This window comes from Podarcis bocagei, assembly GCF_964188305.1.
Source record: "Podarcis bocagei genome assembly, chromosome: 14".
Lineage (NCBI taxonomy): Eukaryota > Metazoa > Chordata > Lepidosauria > Squamata > Lacertidae > Podarcis > Podarcis bocagei.
In genome coordinates, this window is record NC_138139.1 from 17,110,111 (window position 1) to 17,130,759 (window position 20,649).

Sequence of the window (20,649 nt, forward strand, 5' to 3'; positions counted from 1 at the left end):
CCTGTCATCTCCAGATACGTAAGAGCAGAAGAGGATGAGGCCAGTGGCCCATGGAGTCCAGCAGCCTGTTCATACAGTGGCCAACAACACGTCTCTGGCAGGATTCAAGCGAAAGAGCTCTCTCCCCTCCTGTGTTTTCCAGCTACTGCTATTCAGAGGCATTGGTGCCTCTAACTGTGGAGGCAGATTGTAGCTTTCATGGCTAGCAGTCACTGTCAGTCCTCTACAATTGTGTTATCATCATCATCATCATCATCATCATCATCATCATCATCAGATCCCAGGGTGGTGTACAACATTAAAAACACATTACAGTGGTACCTCTGTACCATTAAAAAACCTTTAAATGACAGGTCGGAGTCCTGCCTGGTTACTCTCGAGCAACCGCAACAGCACCTGACAAGGTGTAATGATGGTGGTAGGCAAGCCTCTCTGGGGAGAGCATGTCCCAGAAAATACACATTCTCTTTTTTCTTTTTTGGATTTGATATCCCGCTTTATCACTACCCGAAGGAGTCTCAAAGTGACTAACATTCTCCTTTCCCTTCCTCCCCCACAACAAGCACTCTGTGAGGTGAGTGGGGCTGAGAGACTTCAGAGAAGTGTGACTGGCCCAAGGTCACCCAGCAGCTGCATGTGGAGGAGCGGAGACGCGAACCCGGTTCCCCAGATTACGAGACTACCGCTCTTAACCACTACACCACACTGGCTCTCTTGTGGCCACCCTCCGAACCGCTCTGGGATGGAGGACATAGAGAAGGGCCTCAGATGACATGCAGAGGGTCTGGGTCAGTTCATATGGGGAGAGGTGATCCTTAAGGTATTGGGAGAGACTCCTGCCCGAAATCTAGCTGCCAGTCGGAGTAGACAGTACTGAGTTAATTGAACTGATGGGTCTGATTTGGTATAAATCAGCTTCCTATATTGACTTGCTATGAACATAGGAAGTAGCCTTCTGCTGAGTCGGCATAATAATACTACAACAATGGGTTAGTTTTGTTTTAACTGGTCATGAATAATCTTGGGCAAAACCTACAGAATGTCAGGTTAAAAATTGCTCTCTCGTGTGACTCTGGGCAGGTTCTTCATCACATATGGACCAGCCTTGCTGCCAAGCTTTATATGACTTTGAGGCAGAAAACGAAGGCGAGCTTGGATTTAAGGAAGGCGACGTCATCACGCTGACCAATCAGATCGATGAGAACTGGTTCGAAGGCATGTTGAATGGCGAATCAGGCTTCTTCCCCATCAATTACGTGGAAGTTGTGGTGCCGTTGCCTCAGTGAGCCTGCCCTCCTCAGGTCACAAATGCATTTTCGTGAGTGAAAAGAAGTCTTTCCCCCAAAGTGGCTTTTCATTTGTGTGGCATTCTACGAAAGCCTTGTTCTTTTGACCAACTTACTGACTTTTTTGTATGTGTCTTTAAAAAAAAAAGTATTTATTTTGTATTCATGTAGTTTGTACATATATATATATCTCGTATAAAAAAAACCTCCCCTTTTGTTAAATAAACACACAGAGATTTCCCTGACCTAATTCCTTGCTTTGTGCCTTGAAGATCTGTACGTTTACTGATAGATCAACTGTTGCTTCCCAAGTGCATTTACCTCCTCGCATGATGTCGGAAACTTCCCTCTACCTGCAGTGAATTTACTTGTGGGCACAATTTTTGAAGCTGCTGTGAGTAAGAGCTAGTTCTCCGTGAGCTACCTTCATTACATTCAACTTAACTGTGAAAAGCTAATACCTGTTGTGCGCTGTACCCAAACAAAAAAGCCAAGTCAATGTCACAGCTAAATTGATTCTCCATTGAGCAAATGTAATAAACACTGTTGTGGGAAATGCGCATTTACTGTGTCTTGGAACTTGTGGCGTTCTGGTACTAGTTGCCAATAATTTCTGAGGTCTATAATCCACATCTAACTGTACTTCAGTTTCCTAGGAGGGTACTGATGCTGTTAGGAAAAAAGTTAAAACATACCGTATTTTTCGCTCTATAGGACGCACCCGACCATAGGACGCACCTTGTTTTAGAGGGGGAGAACAAGAGAAAAAAAATATTCCCCTCTCTGCTCAGCGCCCCTTCAGTGAAGCGGCAGGAGAAATGGAGCCCCTTCCATTTCTCCTCCCGCTTGGCTGAAGGGGTGCTGCGCAGCTCTCCATCTCGGCTGAAGCCGGGAGAGTCTTGGTCTCCTGGCTTCAGCGAAAGGAACCTGAAGCCTGCGGAGCACAGCGGGAACTCGCGCTGCACTCCAAAGGCTTCAGGCAGCTATCCCTGAAGCCTGGAGAGCGAGAAGGGTCATTGCGTACCGACCCCTCTCACTCTCCAGGCTTCAGCGAAAGCAACACAAAATCTCCAGAGCGTGGAGGGAGCTCTCCCTCTGCGCTTCGGAGGCTTCGCATTGCTATCGCTGAAGCCAAGGAGCCTGCATTCGCTCCATAGGACGCACAAACATTTCCCCTTAATTTTTGGAGGGGGAAAATTGGGTCCTATAGAGCGAAAAATGTGGTGTTTTATGTGGGTTTTTACTTCAACTCACTTTATTTATGAAAAAGTGCTGGAAGAATAATATCCACTACTTCACTGTAGTTAATAAGGAAACTTCTTAGGGGAACTTACACTGAAATTAAATACATTGCAGAAACAGTGAGAATGGGTGACTTTTGTGGTTACGTAAACTCAGCTCCTGTTTCATTGTATATTATATTCATAACTGGAATCTACTAGTTGAGTTGGATGCTATTTCCTACTTCAGTTTGTGTTGCAATTCATAGCTTTTATACCTACAATCCTCAGTCTTTTTGTAGTATAGCCCAATATTGAATATCTGTTAATGGACTGAGGTTGAATCCTAACAAGACAGAAGTACTGTTCTTGGGGGACACGGGGCGGGCTGGTGTGGAGGACTCCCTGATCCTGAATGGGGTAACTGTGCCCCTGAAGGACCAGGTGTTCAGCCTGGGAGACATTTTAGACTCACAGCTTCCATGGAGGCACAGGTTAATTCTGTGTCCAAGGCAGCCGTCTACCAGCTCCACCTGGTATGCAGGCTGAGACCCTACCTGCCTGCAGACTGTCTTGCCAGAGTGGTGCATGCTCTGCTTATCTCCCGCTTGGACTACTGCAATGTGCTCTACGTGGGGCTACCTTTGAAGGTGACTCGGAAACTGCAGTTAATCCAGAATGCAGCAGCTAGACTGGTGACTGGGAGTGGCCGCCGAGACCATATAACACTGGTACTGAAAGATCTACGTTGGCTCCCAGTACATTTCTGAGCACAATTCAAAGTGTTGGCGCTGACCTTTAAAACCCTAGATGGCCTCAGCCCAGTATACCTTAAGGAGCGTCTCCACCCCCATTGTTCAGCCTGGACACTGAGGTCCAGCTGCGAGGGCCTTCTGACGGTTCCCTCCCTGCGAGAAGTGAAGCTACAAGGAACCAGGCAGAGGGCCTTCTCGGTGGTGGCACCTGCCCTGTGGAATGCCCTCCCATCAGATGTCGAGGAAGTAAACAACTATCTGACTTTTAGAAGACATCTGAAGGCAGCCCTATTTAGGGAAGTTTTTAATGTTTGATGTTTTATTGTATTTTTGATACTTTGTTGGGAGCTGCCCAGAGTGGCTGGGGAAACCCAGCCAGATGGGCGGGGTGTAAATAAATTATTATTATTATTATTATTATTATTATTATTATTATTATTATTCTGCTCAGTCACTTTGCAGGGGCGGTTAGGTGTATATACAGATTTACCTCTTAGAATACTGTACTGGTTTCCACTATGTTACTTGAGCTTTTGCTTCCCCTTCTCTTCATTCCAACCCCCACCCCATGGTTAGGGATGGAGTCTAACAATCTGCTGGGCTATAGCTACTCCCCTTGATTTGGCATTATTGCTGAAAGGGAATCCCAGTTGACCTCAGTGGTGCCCCAGCTGTGACCTTTTCTGAACACACGCAGCCTTGCACCAGTTGTTCATGCTCTACTAATCTTTTCCCCCCATTTGCTATATTTATAATAAAAGAAGCAAAAAGCAGGTCAGAAGAAGAGTTATTTTCTGTGTTTATATCTTGCATATAATAAAAAGGTAAGGCTGTCGTCATACAGCAGTTTGCAGCCAAGCAAACAGAGTGTGGTAACAGCCAAATGATGATGATGATGATGATGTTATGTTCTGAGAACTGTTGCTGCAGTGCTGGAGGGAAGAGAGATGAGAGACTGAGGCAGGTGGCCCAGATGAGCCATTGAGAAATACCGTAACTCTAAAGGGAAGACAGTGGATTTAGTTAATTGAGGGAAGCGGTTGGTGGAGGGGGATGGTGGTACGCAGGGTAGATATGCTGGTGCGTGTGGGTGTAGGTAGGACCCCTGTTCATTTACATAAGATGTCCTTACACAGCCTAAATCAAGTTTATTGTCCACAATTTAAGGTATTACATATGTTAATATTTGATTCCAGTATGTGTGCATGGAGACTCCCATCCCAAACAAAGCAAATCTAAACATATTTGAGACTGCTCTTCATCTTACAGCTGACTTCAACAAGTCTGCAAACTCTTCGTCCCCAGGGAGTTGACACTACAGAGTTGGGAAGAAATCACTCTGATTACAATGCAGTTAATAATTTGGCTGTTAATAATTTGTAAAGAAATAAACTGAAACTGTTTTTTCATTCATTGTGATGAGCAAGATGGTATAGATAAATAATCCTTGGGTCCCTGGGAAGGAGCAGGAGGGCTACTCACAGAAGGTACCTCTTTGCAGCTGACCCTCTTTCAGAGCTCAGACAGTGGAGAAGGAAACATGGAGGTACGTCAGTGAATTCCGTCCCCCTCCCTATAGCTCTGGAATTGGGGGAGAAGTAGTACACCAGCCCTGGCACTGCTATACTTAGAAGCCTTCTCTTCTCACTGGCCTCAACTGGAACAAAACTAAAGGGAGGGGGATGCCCCTTCCAAAAACTTCCACCCTGCCAGGACAAGGACTTTGGGTTTGGTGGTTCCTCCAATCTGGGTTCCTCCACCATTGCCCTGTCCCATTTAGGGAGTCTTCAGTTCAAGTAAGGCTCTACGCTGAACAGAGTCTCTTTCTGCAGGTTGTCACTTTCATATATGTAGAGCAACATTTTGGTTGGAGGAAGCTTCCACAGATGCTCACCATCTTCTCTTGGCTATATTATGAGGCAGGTCCGACTTTCATTTCTCTGGAGAGAGGGCGGGCAAGGAGGAGGGAAAGAGATGAACATGAAGCTAGGTCCAACTTGCTTGATAAGATGTGCCATGAGATTAGACCTAAAAACAGCAGTTCTGCTGCGCATTCAGGCCCAGAAAACTCTTCTGAGAATGCCAAGTGCTTCTCTCGCTAAGCTAGGTCAATGTTACAGCGAGGCTGGAGCCAAAGCAACAACCCTGGTTCTTCAGTTATCTGTAAAAGTTTACAAGATTGCCACCCCAAAAAACAGCATCTATTTTTTTCCTTCTTATGTGGCATGTCAGGAGAAAAAGTGCACTGTGCAGTTAACCATTACTGTGCTTTGATCAATTAACTATTTTAAAAAGCAGCAGCAACAGTTCAACTCAGCTGGATATGAATACAAGTATTTGGCATTTCTCAATTTTGGAGTTCATGTAGGAAACCTGCCTGAGTATGACACTCCATTCCTTCTTCCCCAGCAGCCACCTCCATTTCTCCATCACCTTCTCCTCTGTCTACGTAAGTGAGTTTTCCTTCTGCCATTTGCTGCAAGGTAATTTGTTTACAGAATTCATTAGGCACACAATAACTATCATCCTCTGGACACAAGAATAAAACACCAGCAAGCATCTGTATGAAGACCACATTAAAGAATTATAAAAAAGGAAACGGAAAACTTACCAAGCTATGGAAAATAACCATAAAATGTCAGAGAAACACATTAATATTCTGTTTCTGCCACTTGTCTGAAGAACAAGAAATACTATACGCTGCACACTGCTGTTTTGTGCTTCTACTGTATAAATTTTCAATGTAAATTTTAATTTTGTCAAGTGTACACTTCTTGCAATCTGCTCTGGGACTATTTGTCGAAGGGCTATGTACAAATAAACACACAGATTGTAAAAAAGAGAGTGAAAAGGTGTTTGCTTGATGCAGAAGGTAGAAGCCCTTCTCCATCAAGCATGGCAAATATGTGCAAAACCAGAGATATATTTAAGCAGTTAAATATCCATAGGCAACAAGGAATTGCAGGCAGATGAGTACATGGGATTCTAGGCTAGTGTTCCATTCCTCCTCTGCACCCAGGACAGAAATGCAGGACAGTGCTGCTGGAGGAACCAAGTTGTGTATCTCCTCTGCCAGACAACAGTAGATTTGGGGGGGGGGGGACCCAGGCTATTAACTTGTGGGCTTATTTACAAGGCTGATATAAAACTCAAGAACAATATCAAATTGTAGCAAGGACATGTTAGTATGGTACTTACGTTTCCAGCAGAGTCAAAAAGTACAATCCTAAAGCTGTCTCCACCTCTCACTGACTTGGGGGATTTCCAGATAAGCATACCAGGAGCTGGGCTTGAACTTTCTGTCACACCCCAGATCTTCAAAGAAAAAAGAAGAAGAAGAAGATCTTCATATTTGAATTCTTAAAGAGAACCTTTGCACAGGAAATTGTCCAATGCTTCCCCACCCACTAGTCAGATTCATTGCAACATCAACTGTAGGATGAGATTCTTGTAAGTTCTATACAAATTTGACTGTGCAAGTGATATCACTGGAAGCGTCAGCCTTTAACAAAAGGCAATTGTGGGGAGAAGTCTGTGGCATCAAATGCCAGGCAGATATAATGGCATTCTGACAATATTGATTACAGCAACATGACTGGATCAGCAACTATGTCCAAACTTTTTTTTACTTTTTTGGTAAATATTTTTTATTAGTTTTTAATTACATATATCCAATATAAGTCACATTCTAACGTTACCAAATTACAATTACAATTCAAAAATAAACCAATTGATAAGCCAATTATACTTTTTAGGTGGCCTCCCGCATGCTAGATTTCAAGGTAAGATAAATTAATTTTGCTTCCAAAATCTTATTTAATCCAATTACATTTCAATGTTAATCATAATCCATTATACAACAGCTACAATGTTTTTAACTTCCATTCATATTAGCACATTGAATAATTTGTATTTCTGCAAGAAAAGTTCTATATGCTTTTTAGTTCCTGTGTGTGATACTTATTTTGTATTTATAGTTATTTTAGCAACTATGTTCGAACTTAACTGTGCATTGCTATGGAACCAAACCACAGATCCACGCTAGTATACTATAGATGTAGTCTTAATTTGTAGTTATTTAAGAAAATGTATATTTTACTTTTTTGTACTAAAACCTCTAGCTATATTGATCAAGTGGAATGGGGAAGACTGTTACAACAGGAATTCAATTTTACCTTTGTGGTAGCAAGTTTAAACACCATCATTGTTCCCCCAAAGGGAAAGGATAGTACTTGAAATTTATATACATCTGGCCCCAATGAACTCGCTGTTGGAATTATGATGAAGATATGGATAGGTATCTTCAACTGGAGCCACTATTTGCTTGCACCAGAACTGGATAAGGACCATAGAAATTAAAACAACTGGGTTTTAAGGTTTTCAATATCCATCTCTAATGGATCAGCAGGCATTGAATGAATATACCGTATTTTTTGCTCTATAAGACGCACCAGACCACAAGATGCACCTAGTTTTTGGAGAAGGAAAACAAGAAAAAAAATATTCTGAATCTCAGAAGCCAGAACAGCAAGAGGGATCGCTGCGCAGTGAAAGCAGCAATCCCTCTTGCTGTTCTGGCTTCTGGGATAGCTGCGCAGCCTGCATTCGCTCCATAAGACACACACACATTTCCCCTTACTTTTTAGGAGGGAAAAAGTGAGTCTTATACAGCAAAAAATACGGTATAACCAAACTATCAACACAAATTTTTAATACCTATAGAGTTAAAAGTCCACTTGGATTTTTCCCGCTAGGAATTTGGTTCTGGGAAGTGTATCATCCAATATTGCCTCCCAAAACTTAAGGCTGGCAGAAGGAATTTAAAACAGTTTTTCCAAGCCTGCTTCCCACCATATTACTTAGAAAAGCTTCACCTGTTGTCCCTTGTTGGCCATCTTTCAACTGCCTCCAGTCCCAGAACTTCTCCATGAGACCACCTCCCTTGCTTCTTTCAAATCCCTCCCTCTTTATAAGCCCCATAGGCCAAAGATCTGCCAGACCTCTTCTTCAGGAAAATGCCATGTACATAATGCCATGTACATAAATGGCACAGTACAATATTGTTTTAAGCAAGTCCAAAATACTGTAGAGTATAAAGGTAAAGGTAAAGGTACCCCTGACCATTAGGTCCAGTCATGACCGACTCTGGGGTTGCGGCGCTCATCTCGCTCTATGGGCTGAGGGAGCCGGCGTTTGTCCGCAGACACCTGAAACTGGCTAAGTAACCTAGAGGGATAAAATACCCTCTAGTCATGTGGCCAGCATGACTAAGCCACTTTTGGTGAACCAGAGCAGCGCACAGAAACGCCGTTTACCTTCCCGCCAGAGCGGTTCCTATTTATCTACTTGCAGTGGTGTGCTTTCAAACTGCTAGGTTGGCAGGAGCAGGGACCGAGCAATGGGAGCTCACCCCGTCGCGGGGATTCGAACCGCCGACCTTCTGATCAGCAAGTCCTATGCTCTGTGGTTTAATCCACAGCGCCACCCGCGTCCCACTGTAGAGTATACAAGGCGGTATTTTATCCCTCTAGGTTACTTAGCCAGTTTCAGGGCCTTTATTAGATGGTGTGTTTGATATTCTTACAAGGGTAAGCAAAGTAAAACACTGACATTTTAAAGTTTAGAGGGAAGGAAGAGAAGATTTTCACTCACTGTAAGTACTTGACCAGCCCCAAGGGTACATCGAGCAGGAAACTCGTACATTATTTCAGACTGGTTTCCATGCTGCCTTCTTGTGGTCCACCCACTTAGTGACTGCTCCTACAAGGAAAGCAGTGCTTAACAGTTTTAGACTGCTGGTTTTGAGCAACTTTTTGCCTTTTAAGAGCCTCCAGTCTCATTATTTTCTGGGAGGAGTTCAAGCGTATTCTGGGATATTGAGGCGTGCAATTAAAGCGGATTAAAGGGTCCTGAGGAAGCTTATCTATCGTCACCTCCCTTTTCTCTCAGGAACCTTGGAAACTGCAAAGAAATGTTAGGAAGAGGCTGTTTGTAGGAGGGGACCATCAAGTATGTTTAATCATAGGCCTAGGACCCTCGTACCTACAGGACCGCCTCTCCTGGTATGCCCCACGGAGGACCTTAAGGTCCACCCTAGAGGTCCCGGGCCCTAAGGAAGTTAGATTAGCCTCAACCAGAGCCAGGGCCTTCTCAACACTGGCTCCGGCTTGGTGGAATGCTCTGTCTCCTGAGACCAGGGCCCTGAAGGATCTGATTTCTTCCCGCAGGGCCTGTAAGACAGAGTTGTTGCACCTGGCCTTTGGCTTAGGATCAGTTTTATTTCCTTCCCCCCCCCCTTTCTTTTTCCTTTCTCCTCCTATGAAGAGACTGTATCCTAATGTTTTAATGTTGCATCTTAATCTTTTAAATTGTATTTTAATCAACTTGTTTTTATTGCTGGTTGTTAGCCGCCCTGAGCCCAGTCTTGGCTGGGGAGGGCAGGGTATAAATAATTTTTTATTATTATTATTAATTATTATTATTATTATTATTATTATTATTATTATTATTATTTCCTGGGCAACATCTATTCCACCCATCCCCAGGGGGATTCCAGATCCATGTTCACATCAAGCACAGTGGTACCTCGGGTTAAGTACTTAATTCGTTCCGGAGGTCCGTTCTTAACCTGAAACTGTTCTTAACCTGAGGTACCAATTTAGCTAATGGGACCTCCTCCTGCTGCCACCGCGCGATTTCTGTTCTCATCCTGAAGCAAAGTTATTAACCTGAGGTACTATTTCTGGGTTAGCGGAGTCTGTAACCTGAAGCATCTGTAACCTGAAGCGTCTGTAACCCGAGGTACCACTGTACTAGTCTAAAACTAGGTGAAGGGTGGGGCGGGGGAGAGAAAATAAAAGTGGCAAGGAAGTTACAGGTGGGAAATGAAGAGGCAGATTGGTGGTGGGGAGGGTCAACCCAGAGCTGCTTTGTAGAGAAATGGCACCCAGTTTTTGGGGAACACAAATTTGCCAGCAACACTAGCCATGTATTCGCCCCAAGGAGTTAAGTCATGTAAAAAATACCTGATCAGAATTGTTTCTGATTTTGACAAATTGTCCTTCTTTGTCAATATGTTCTATGGAAATACTTCCTGAAGATGATGTATGCTGGACCGTTTTGAAGCAAACGCTGTGGACTTGGCGTTCTGAAAGTGCCCGCTTCCTCCTTCTCCTTTGCGGGAGGACGGGGCTGCCCAGACTAGTGGTTGCCAGTGTTCCAACACTTTCTGAGCCGGGCCTGTTTTTTAACCTAAAAAACAAAGTCACCTTTCAAATTAGGCAGCTGCTGGTGGCAGAACACCCTATCTCCATCTCTTTGCTCTTGACATTGGGCCATTTCCGTGGTGTCTAGTGATGTATGGATGTGAGAGCTGGACCATAAAGAAGGCTGATCGTCGAAGAATTGATGCTTTTGAATTATGGTGCTGGAGGAGACTCTTGAGAGTCCCATGGACTGCAAGAAGATCAAACCTATCCATTCTGAAGCAAATCAGACCTGGGTGCTCACTGGAAGGACAGATCCTGAAGCTGAGGCTCCAATACTTTGGCCACCTCATGAGAAGAGAAGACTCCCTGGAAAAGACCCTGATGTTGGGAAAGGAGAAGTGGACGACAGAGGACGAGATGGCTGGACAGTGTTCTCGAAGCTACCAGCATGAGTTTGACCAAACTGCGGGAGGCAGTGGAAGACAGAAGTGCCTGGTGTGCTCTGGTCCATGGGGTCACAAAGAGTCGGACACGACTAAACAACACCACCACCACCATGCGTCATGAAGTCAAATCTGTGTCATCCAAGAGATAAGGGGGAGGTCGCTAAGGATGAAGCTTACACATACCCTTTGGCACAAGGCTGCCCTCCCCGCAAAGTGGACCCCCCCCCCCGGTAAGGTTAGCCACATTCCCCTGTGCTGTGAGATCATCACATGGTGCATTTTCTCCAGTCTCACATAACAGGCTGCTGCAGGATTGGAAGGGCAAGGGAGGAGGACACCAATACAGATGACTTGTTGTGTTGCTTTTGTATCTTACCCTTCTGCCAGGGAGCTCTGAGTGGCATTTTCACAGCCCAACGTTCCTGCAAGGCAGCCCAGCCAGAAAATCATTTACTTTGCTAGGAAGCAGAGGCAAAGCTCTGCAAGGTGGTTAACGATCAAATCCATTATTTGCATCTTCGCTCAAGGGAACGCCTTGTTTTAAAGCCCCCGACAAAGCATGATAATCAAGAAAGGTCTTTCTGGTCTAACTTTGCCCCTGAACCAAACTCCCCACAGTGGCGATCAAGGTGCCTGTGGGAAGCTCGCAAGTGGGAACTGATGGCAAGAGCCTTTTCGCGCTGTTGTTCCCCAGCAACTGGTATTCAGAGGGACAGGGCCTCCGATACTGGAGATAATATATACCATATTTTTCGCTCTATAAGATGCACTTTTCCCCTCCAAAAAAGTAAGGGGAAATGTGTGTGCGTCTTATGGAACGAATGCAGGCTGCGCAGCTATCGCTGAAGCCAGGAGAGTAAGAGGGATCGGTGCGCACCAATCCCTCTTGCTCTCCTGGCTTCAGCGATAGCTGCGTGAAGCCTCTTCAGGGCAATGGGAGGAACACTCCCCCTGCCCTGAAGAGGCTTGGCATGGCTATCCCAGAAGCCAGAACAACAAGAGGGATAGTGAAAAGAGCATGAAATCCACACTCGACTCCGAGACTGCACCACAGTTGCTTTCAACCATGTGAGTTGACATGGGCAAAGGGTTCTTTTAACCCCCTCCTCCCCAATGCGAAAACCAGCTCCCTTTTGAATAGCCCCATCACTTACTATGGACATCAGCTGCTCATTCCAGCTTGCTTGTGTTTTTGGGAGCTGGCACATTAGAGGGCATTAAAGTGTGGCTGAAATGTACAGTAAAAGGTGCAGAAAAGCTCCTCTTGCTGTTCACACTGGGCAGGAGGGAGTTAAAGAGCCCTTTGCCCATGAGAGCCAATACTGGTAAGAAGTTCAGCTCCTGTTCTATTAAAAAAAGAAAAGAAAGCCTCCTTTCAAGAACAGAATTCTGTCACCAAGCTCACCGTTGTTCCTCTCCTTCTAGCATTGCCCGGTATGCACCAATCTCCAGATCCAGACCCATCTTCATATCCAACAGTTTCACATGCTCCCCCAGCTGCATTTGCATACGCTGATGCATTCTGTCCATCTCCCTGTCCTTCTCAGCTAGGCATCTCCTCGATGAGCCTTCTTTGTCAAGAATGGTGTTCTCCAACGTGTTTATTCTGGCCTCCAAATCCCCATTCCTGGCTACCAACATAGCAACCTTAGATTTCACAGAAAGGTTTTACTGTTAGGCACAGCGGAACAGAGCCATACTAGCAGAGACCTCTATTTCCCAAAGACCTTTTAAGGGCCTCTTCCCTCTCCAGGTAGGCGTCATTTTACCTGGTTTCCAGCCCCTGTTTTACCTGTGACATCAGAGAATCAACTCTCAGTTTTGCTTCTCTGAGCTCCTCCTCAGCAGCTTTGGTGATATCACTACTCCTTGCCGCAGAACGCTGAATGTTTTCCATCTGTGAAGATAGTATTGGGTTAAAAAAGAAAAGAAAAAGCTAACCAGGACTGCATATTTTAATTTGAACGTGTTTCTGTGCGCGCACACATGAATAACAGTTCAATTTAACACAGGTTTGCCACCCTATGCTCCTTCGGGAGGAATAATGGGACCTACTATATTTATTGGGATGCAGGTGGTGCTGCGAGTTAAACCACAGAGCCTAGGACTTGCCGATCAGAAGGTCAGCGGTTCGAATCCCTGCGACGGGGTGAGCTCCTGTTGCTCGGTCCCTGCTCCTGCCAACCTAGCAGTTCGAAAGCACGTCAAAGTGCAAGTAGATAAATAGGCACCGCTGCGGCGGGAAGGTAAACGGCATTTCCGTGCGCTGCTCTGGTTTGCAGAAGCAGCTTAGTCATGCTGGCCACATGACCCGAAAGCTGTATGCCGGCTCCCTCAGCCAATAAAGCGAGATGAGCACCGCAACCCCAGAGTCAGCCATGACTGGACCTAATGATTAGAGGTCCCTTTACTATATTTATTATATCATATTGTATTATATTCGTTATTATTATTGTTATTAGACAATTCTAGGCCTTATTCCTTCCAATTCAGATGACTTTTATTATTTATTAAATATGCATACTGCCCTATTCCTGCAGGTCTCAGGGCAGTTACAACATAAAAACAGAACATAAAAACACAAAATACGTAATAAAAACAAAAACAACCTCCTTCTCCAACACATTTTAGGCAGCATGTTCTACAATATTGTTCCAGGTGTTCACCTTAAGGTGAAGGTTAGGCAATACGTAAATTAGTATTAAAAAATAAATGCTTCTGGCTGCGACTGGTGTGTGCAGGAGAATTATCCAAGGGGGTCAAGAGGAGGACACAATGGGAAGGTAACATGCTGAGCTGGGGAAACTGAGGCAAACAGGGTTTCACCAAAATACAGCATCCCCTTAGAAACAGGTTGGGGGAAGGTATCTTAGCATATACCGTATTTTTCGCTCTATAAGACGCACCAGAACACAAGATGCACTTAATTTTTGGAGGAGGAAAACAAGAAAAAAAATATTCTGAATCCCAGAAGCCAGAACAGCAAGAGGGATCGCTGTGCAGTGAAAGCAGCGATCCCTCTTGCTGTTCTGGCTTCTGTGATAGCTGTGCAGCCTGCATTCGCTCCATAAGACGCACACACATTTCCCCTTACTTTTTAGGAGGGAAAAAGTGAGTCTTATAGAGCAAAAAATACGGTCATTAACAAAGCAAGCTATGCACATCCAGTCAGAATTAAGTCCCACTGAATCCACTGAGAGGAGCCAACATGCCTTTGTCCCATCAGCTCTTAGAAGACCAGTGATTTTCCTTTGCTTTCCCCTTCCACTATTTGGAAGACATCCTGTCAGCATAAGGTAGCAAGTGAAAACCCAGCCTCTAATTGTGCCACTCCTATTCGGGACCTGCCCATAGGAAGCAAGAAGAGATCAGGTCTCTACTAAGAATGATGAGACAGCAAAACATCCCATTCCAATCAGTAGTATAGACAGACAAACCACTCACTTTGGCACTGAAGTGTTGCTGCACCTGATCTTTATACGCGCAAATCTGTTGTTCGTGTTGCTGTCTGAGCTCTTTGAGAGCATTCAACAGCTTACTCTCCAATTCCTGGTGATGGTGAGACTCTATTTCTTGAATCCTGCTCTCGTAGATCTGTTTCTTGTTCTTTAGCTCCTAGGAAGAGAAGGGAAATACATCAGGGAGGAAGGATTTAAGAGGCTCCGTATTAAAAACAACGGTATGTTTTTAGCTGAGCAGACAAGCAAATTAGAGTATCAGTACTGTACTGCCCTGGAATAAAGAACATGCAACATTTCTTTACAGTTAAACTTTGGCCTGAAATTGATCATCCATGGTGCATTAGTAAAGGTAAAGGGAACCCTGACCATTAGGTCCAGTCGTGACTGACTCTGGGGTTGCGGCGCTCATCTCGCTTTATTGGCCGAGGGAGCCGGCGTACAGCTTCTGGGTCATGTGGCCAGCATGACTAAGCCGCTTCTGGCGAACCAGAGCAGCGCACGGAAATGCCGTTTACCTTCCCGCCGGAGAGGTACCTATTTATCTACTTGCACTTTGATGTGCTTTTGAACTGCTAGGTTGGCAGGAGCAGGGACAGAGCAACGGGAGCTCACCCCGTCGCGGGGATTCGAACCACCAACTTTCTGATCGGCAAGTCTTAGGCTCTGTGGTTTAACCCACAGCGCCACTCGCGTCCCTCCATGGCACATTAAGAGCAATTAAAAGAGGTGCATGGTAACTTTAGGTGCAATCAACATTGGAGCACCCATTGTTTGCTCCTTGAATTTTTCTCTACTTCTGCAAATGCAGCTGTCTCCCATGGGGCACAACTGAATGGAATACAACACACTACCGTTTGCATGTAATGCAAACCATGGCTTAGCAGAACCATGGGCTCCCAGAGACAAGATTGTGCCCACTTTGTTTCTCCTCTGGTCCTGCTAAACTGCTGCCAGCTAAACCCGGGTCTGTGGCTTATTTCTCCAGAGTTACCAATCTTTGCTTATTAGAGAGCAACAAACCATGAACCCTGGTTCAGATACAACAGGAAGCCTATGCTCTTTGGTTTGTTTATCCCACTCATGCTAGGAGAGGGGCAAAATAGGAACAAGAAAACACAGTAACCCAGCGTTATCATCATTTTTGGCCCTCCCCTAATAGAGTAGCAAAAATTAAACTATTTCACCAAGTTATTGACCTTAATTTTAGTGTTTTAAATTAAATAGCAGCTGAAATTAAGGAAGTCTAAGACTGCAGAAGTACGTACGTCTTCATGCATGTTCTTTAGAAATATTACTTCTTTCTTCATGGTTTCCATTTGGTTTTCTATATCTGTTCTCTTCAACATCTCATTTTGAAGATGGCTTTTGGAATCATTCACCATTACCTTGAGCTAGGAAAGGAGAAAATTAGCAAATGCTTTGTGCTACCCTTAAATACTTCCAAGACTCCTGTTCAGCTACAGTGTTTAATAAGCCCAAAAGTAGCAGAACCTTGGGAAGCCAACATGTTTTAACAGAACTCGAAACTGATCTTCTCATACTCCTTTCCCTTTTCCTCATGTTCATTTAGATTACAAGCCTGCAAGTGGGGTTACGTTACTCTTATTAACTGCAGGTTTTATATCGTGCAATGTTATTGTTCTTAGGCATATAACATACTATTGTTCACCAAGCAAACATACCACTAGTTAAAAAGTCAAACAATGGAACACAAGATAGACTGGTGTGGACACAGAGAGCAACACAGGTTAATGGATCAGTTGTGCATCTGCGTACATCTGCCTTTTTTGGATTTCTGATAGTGCAGACTTTGTGTAAGGCCCAGTACTATTTTTCTAGAAAAAGAGGTGCCGGAACTCGCCATGAACACCTCCCTTGTTCTCTTATAATGGCAATGGTGCCCACCTGGGAGGTGCCGGAACTGATTTTTGGCAAGTTCCGGCTGGAAAAAAAGAGCACTGGTTAGGCCATAGCTTTCAGACTATGTCCCAGCGGATGCGAGGCTTTTTTTAAAAAAATAAAAAACCCTTATACGTCATACAAACATGCATTGAATAAAACCAAGAAAATAATACAAAAACAGAAGAAAATACAAAAATAAATTTACAAGGATATAAACATAATAACACAAACTACAATTGAAAATATAAAACATTATATTCTCCTTTAAAAAAGAAAAAGAATGAAAAATAATACCCCCAAAAAAAGAAGAAGAAAGAAAGAAAGAAAAAGAAAAAAGTGACTTCCAACTATACGTGGATCTTTATTCCTCATATCACTGGTTGTCTGTAATGATTAAATTTGTGGAGAAATATTCTAATTACCTGTGAGATTTTTATTCTAAGATAAACCAAGTATGGATCTGGGAATCAGTTCTCTTCATCTAATTTATAAAGGCTTACCACTCTCTCCTTATTTTCTCACGAGAATAATTTCTTATTAAACCTGTAAATTTGGCCAGTTCAAGATATTCTGACAACTTAAGAACCGAATGAGAGGCTTTATTGAAACCCTGCCTTTTGCTACAACAGCTGTAGAGGATCAATATGTATTCCAGGCTATGCTCTCAATTCACATGGGCTAAGAAAGCAGCCCAAAGCTGTCGATTGTCCTGCATGAACCGAGTCTTAGGATGCATTCAGACCATACACTTGCCCCACCACTCAAAAAATCCTGGTTTACCCCTCACCGAGCTACCATTCCCAGCACCCTTAAACTATAGTTCCCAAGGTTCTTTGGGAGCAGGGAGGAACTGTGCTTTAAATGCATGTTCTGTACCCAGCCAGAGTGTACATTTTTAGATGTGCCACTACAGGGCTGTAACTTTGCGTGAAACCACGGCGAGAGCCCCTTCCCATCCAAGTTTGGAAACTGCTATCGGACTCAGTAGCAACTTCACTTGGGGGGGGGGACAGCTTCCAGGGGGCAAATTTCATTGGGACCACAATATGGGAGGAGGTAAAAACAAAGCTCCTATCCGTTGTGGAGGGGACATCAGGTGAGTGCGACTGCAGTGACCAGACCACAAGACGCACCTAGTTTTTGGAGGAGGAAAACAAGAAAAAAATATTCTGAATCCCAGAAGCCAGAACAGCAAGAGGGATCGCTGCACAGCGAAAGCAGCGATCCCTCTTGCTGTTCTGGCTTCTGGGATAGCTGCGCAGCCTGCATTTGCTCCATAAGATGCACACACATTTCCCCTTACTTTTTAGGAGGGAAAAAGTGTGTCTTATAGAGTGAAAAATATGGTACACCCAAAAATAACAGAACATTTTACTTGTGACCTGAATATCTATTAACAACCTTCTTCGTTTCAGCAGGACAGTTTAGATCTTGCAGAACAAACCCTTACAGAGCTGATTTCACGCGCTGACTCTTGAAGATGGTTCTGCAGGCCTTGCTGTCTAGTCAAGGATGTCGTCAATTCGGCCTCTTTGCAGTGGAGCTGAGCACCGAGGTCCTTCACACGAGCGACTGCCAGGCTTAAATCATTCTCATTTTTAGAATTCCTGAGAACAAGCAGGTTGCAAGTGTAAACAGGAGGCTTTGCATCTCAACAGGTATGGCTTTTAGCATTTCTGATTCAAATTTGGACATCACAAGCTCTATCGCTAGGAGGGAGATAGGAGGGAGGGAAAGATGGATAGCCACCTAATCTAGTCGAGATTCCTGCACTGCAGGGGGTTGGACTAGATAACCCTTGGACCCCTTTCCAACTCTACCATTCTATGGGTCTATATGCCCCAGCTTTCATCCTATAGTAGTTCAGAGCAAGAAAATGAGACCACACAATAAAAACACAAATCCATGGGCATAGCGAGGATTTATTTTAGGAGGCGGGCAGGTAGCCACCACTTGACATTATCCTCTGTCTGGCTCTGTCTTGCAGATTCAGAATGAGATGTCTCAACAACAGTTCTTTTAAATTACTTTCCTTTGAATCCTAAGTGCTCAGAACAATCTGTCAAAACCTTTTGGATTTTGGGAGGGGCCTCCGAGACCACGTAACACCGGTCCTGAGAGATCTGCATTGGCTCCCAGTACGTTTCCGAGCACAATTCAAAGTGTTGGTGCTGACGTTTAAAGCCCTAAACGGCCTCGGTCCTGTATACCTGAAGGAGCGTCTCCACCCCCATCGTTCAGCCCGGACACTGAGGTCCTGCGCCAAGGGCCTTCTGGCAGTTTCCTCATTGCAAGAAGTGCGGTAACAGGGAACCAGGCAGAGGGCCTTCTTGGTAGCAGCACCCACCCTGTGGAACGCCCTCCCATCAGATGTCAAGGAAATAAACAACTATCTGGCTTTCAGAAGACATCTGAAGGCAGCCCTATTTAGGGATGCTTTTAATGTTTGATGTTTTTAATATTCTATCTGTGGGTTGTTAGGCTGCTAAATGGAAAATAATACAGGGGTACCTCTGGATGCAAATGGGATCTATTCCGGAGCCCCGTTTGCATCCAGAAGCAAACGCAACCCATGTCCGCGCGTCTGTGGGTCATGATTCGGCGCTTCTGTGCATGCACGTGACATCATTTTGAACATCTGCGCATGCGCAAGTGGCGAAACCCGGAAATAATGCGCTCTGTTACTTCCGGGTCACCGCGGAGCGCAACCCGGAAATATTCATCCCAAAGCTACTTCAACCCGAGGTATGACTGTATAGTGCAACTGACTTTCGGTGTTGGTGTGTTGTGCGACAAGCACACAGAGTGCAATGAGATTGAGTGTTTGTGGGGAGGGAGGCTCAGTTAATTTCATTGTACATAGGTTGTACGCTGACAATAAAGGTATTATTATTATTATTATTATTATTATTATTATTATTATTAGCTCCCCAGTGTGGGAAACCCAGCCAGATGGGCGGGGTACGAATAATAAATTATTACTACTATTATTATTACATTATTATTACAATTTCTACTTTTAATTAAGTATTTTTATTTAATTATTTGATTTAGGAGGGGGCGACTGCCCCCTCACCGACTCCACCCATGAGCCCCTTTAACTTCAGAAAACTTGAAATCTATGGACTAAGAAGAGCCATTGCTTTAAGAAGAAAAGAGAGCGAGATCCAGGAAGAAGGAAGGCGCGCCCTCCAGGGACACTCACCTGGCGAGCAGCTGCCTGTGCTTTTCGAGGAGGGTCTCCAGCTCCACCTGCAGACCGGCGCGCTGCCGGACTTGCCCGTGGAGCTCCTCGCGCACCGCGGCCAGCTCCTTCTCGTAGGCCCTCCGTAAGACGCCCACCTCGCGGCGCCTGCCCTCCTCGGATGCGGACAGGCGGAGCTGCAGCGCCGTCCTGGTGGCTTCCAGGCCGCGGACGCGCGGTAGGTAGGCGGCTAGGCGGTCATTCAGCTGGCGCAGCTCCTGCTGCAGGATGCTCGGCGGAGCGGGCAGGAGCGGGAAAGAGAAGTTGTCGTCGCCCAGGCCGCTGTCCGGCGAAGCCATCCGAGCTGCAGGGACCACCTCGCCGCGCACTCTTGCAAGCGGCGGCCGAACCACCACCCCCCTCCTGGCGTTAGGCAGAGGAAAAAGAATTGGGCCAGGGCTATATATACGCTGCCGCGCTTTGCAGGAAGGGCGTGGGGGTAAATATGTTGGGACTCATTCTGCAAAGAAACAGAAAAGCTGATTTTAACTTTAAGAAGTGTTTCTGTGAGTTCTGGGTGTCCTTTTCTAGGGTAATTAGGTACAGCTGGTGATGACAACAAAAGGAGATGTTCCAGTTTGAATTTGCCTGCAGAGAGAGGGGACACCCAAAGCTTTGTGTTGTTTTTGTATAGCTGTAATAAAACCTTTGTTTGAATGTTTTACACCGGTCTCGTGGTTCTGTCGTCTGCCACCAGAAGAAAAAACCATGGCTATCAACTTTCAGATTTGAAAATAACGGATCAGCAGCCTCGAAAATAAGGGATAGCTTAGCTGTGAACTGTTAGATATCCCGCAGACAGTCTACGGGAGGGATATCTAACAATCCGGGATAGCAGCGGGAAACGGCGCTGAAATAAGGGAATTTCCCGCAAAAAAGGGGGAAGGTTGACAGCTATGCAAAATAAACCCCTCTAACAAAATAAAGGTGCAGGATCAACACCTAAGGCGCTTGCGAAAACAATGCTTTATATTGATTATGAAGGCTGGTAGCGACCGCAAGGAGAATTGTCTGGTGGTTTCTGCGCTTTGGAGGGAACAGAAAGGCGAGGGCGGGGCTGCCCAGAGCCTGAAAGAGAGAAGGGGGGCAGTGAGTGGATCCTCTATCTAAGGGCATCCGGGCAACCC

At 45.0% G+C, this 20,649-nt stretch overlaps 2 protein-coding genes across 3 annotated transcripts in view; one reads left to right on the forward strand and one right to left on the reverse strand.

Moving 5' to 3' along the window:
* SH3GL3 (SH3 domain containing GRB2 like 3, endophilin A3) overlaps positions 1-1,846 on the forward strand; it is a 44,699-nt gene extending 42,853 nt beyond the window's left edge. Inside the window, exon 9 of the mRNA XM_081171237.1 lies at positions 1,081-1,846. Coding sequence (XP_081027363.1) covers positions 1,081-1,286 — 206 coding nt within the window. The 3' untranslated portion in view covers positions 1,287-1,846. The remainder of the gene's footprint in view (positions 1-1,080) is intronic.
* Positions 1,847-3,726: 1,880 nt separating this feature from the next.
* Positions 3,727-20,117, reverse strand: LOC308573807 (lamin-B3-like). 2 transcript variants are annotated; one of them, XM_081171170.1, is made up of 10 exons: positions 19,484-20,117; positions 17,729-17,885; positions 15,642-15,767; positions 14,360-14,530; positions 12,708-12,812; positions 12,321-12,562; positions 10,287-10,512; positions 8,914-9,021; positions 6,460-6,576; positions 3,727-5,201 (listed from the first exon to the last, which is right to left on the reverse strand). In XM_081171170.1, exons 1-10 carry the CDS (start codon positions 19,819-19,821, stop codon positions 5,169-5,171), a joined length of 1,623 nt encoding a protein of 540 aa, XP_081027296.1. In that variant the 5' UTR covers positions 19,822-20,117; the 3' UTR covers positions 3,727-5,168. The 2 variants fall into 2 exon arrangements, with proteins under 2 accessions (XP_081027296.1, XP_081027295.1); XM_081171169.1 differs by lacking the exon at positions 3,727-5,201 and adding an exon at positions 5,490-5,737.
* Positions 20,118-20,649: the final 532 nt, after the last annotated feature.

Excerpts from the sequence above, each read along its gene's own strand:
- LOC308573807 (XM_081171169.1), bottom strand. The coding sequence starts at position 19,821 with ATGGCTTCGCCGGACAGCGGCCTGGGCGACGACAACTTCTCTTTCCCG. Across the intron at positions 14,531-15,641 it reads TAAAGAACATGCATGAAGAC|GAGCTAAAGAACAAGAAACA; the intron begins GTACGTACTTCT and ends TTCTCTTCCTAG. Across the intron at positions 12,563-12,707 it reads TTGATTCTCTGATGTCACAG|GTTGCTATGTTGGTAGCCAG; the intron begins GTAAAACAGGGG and ends GTGAAATCTAAG.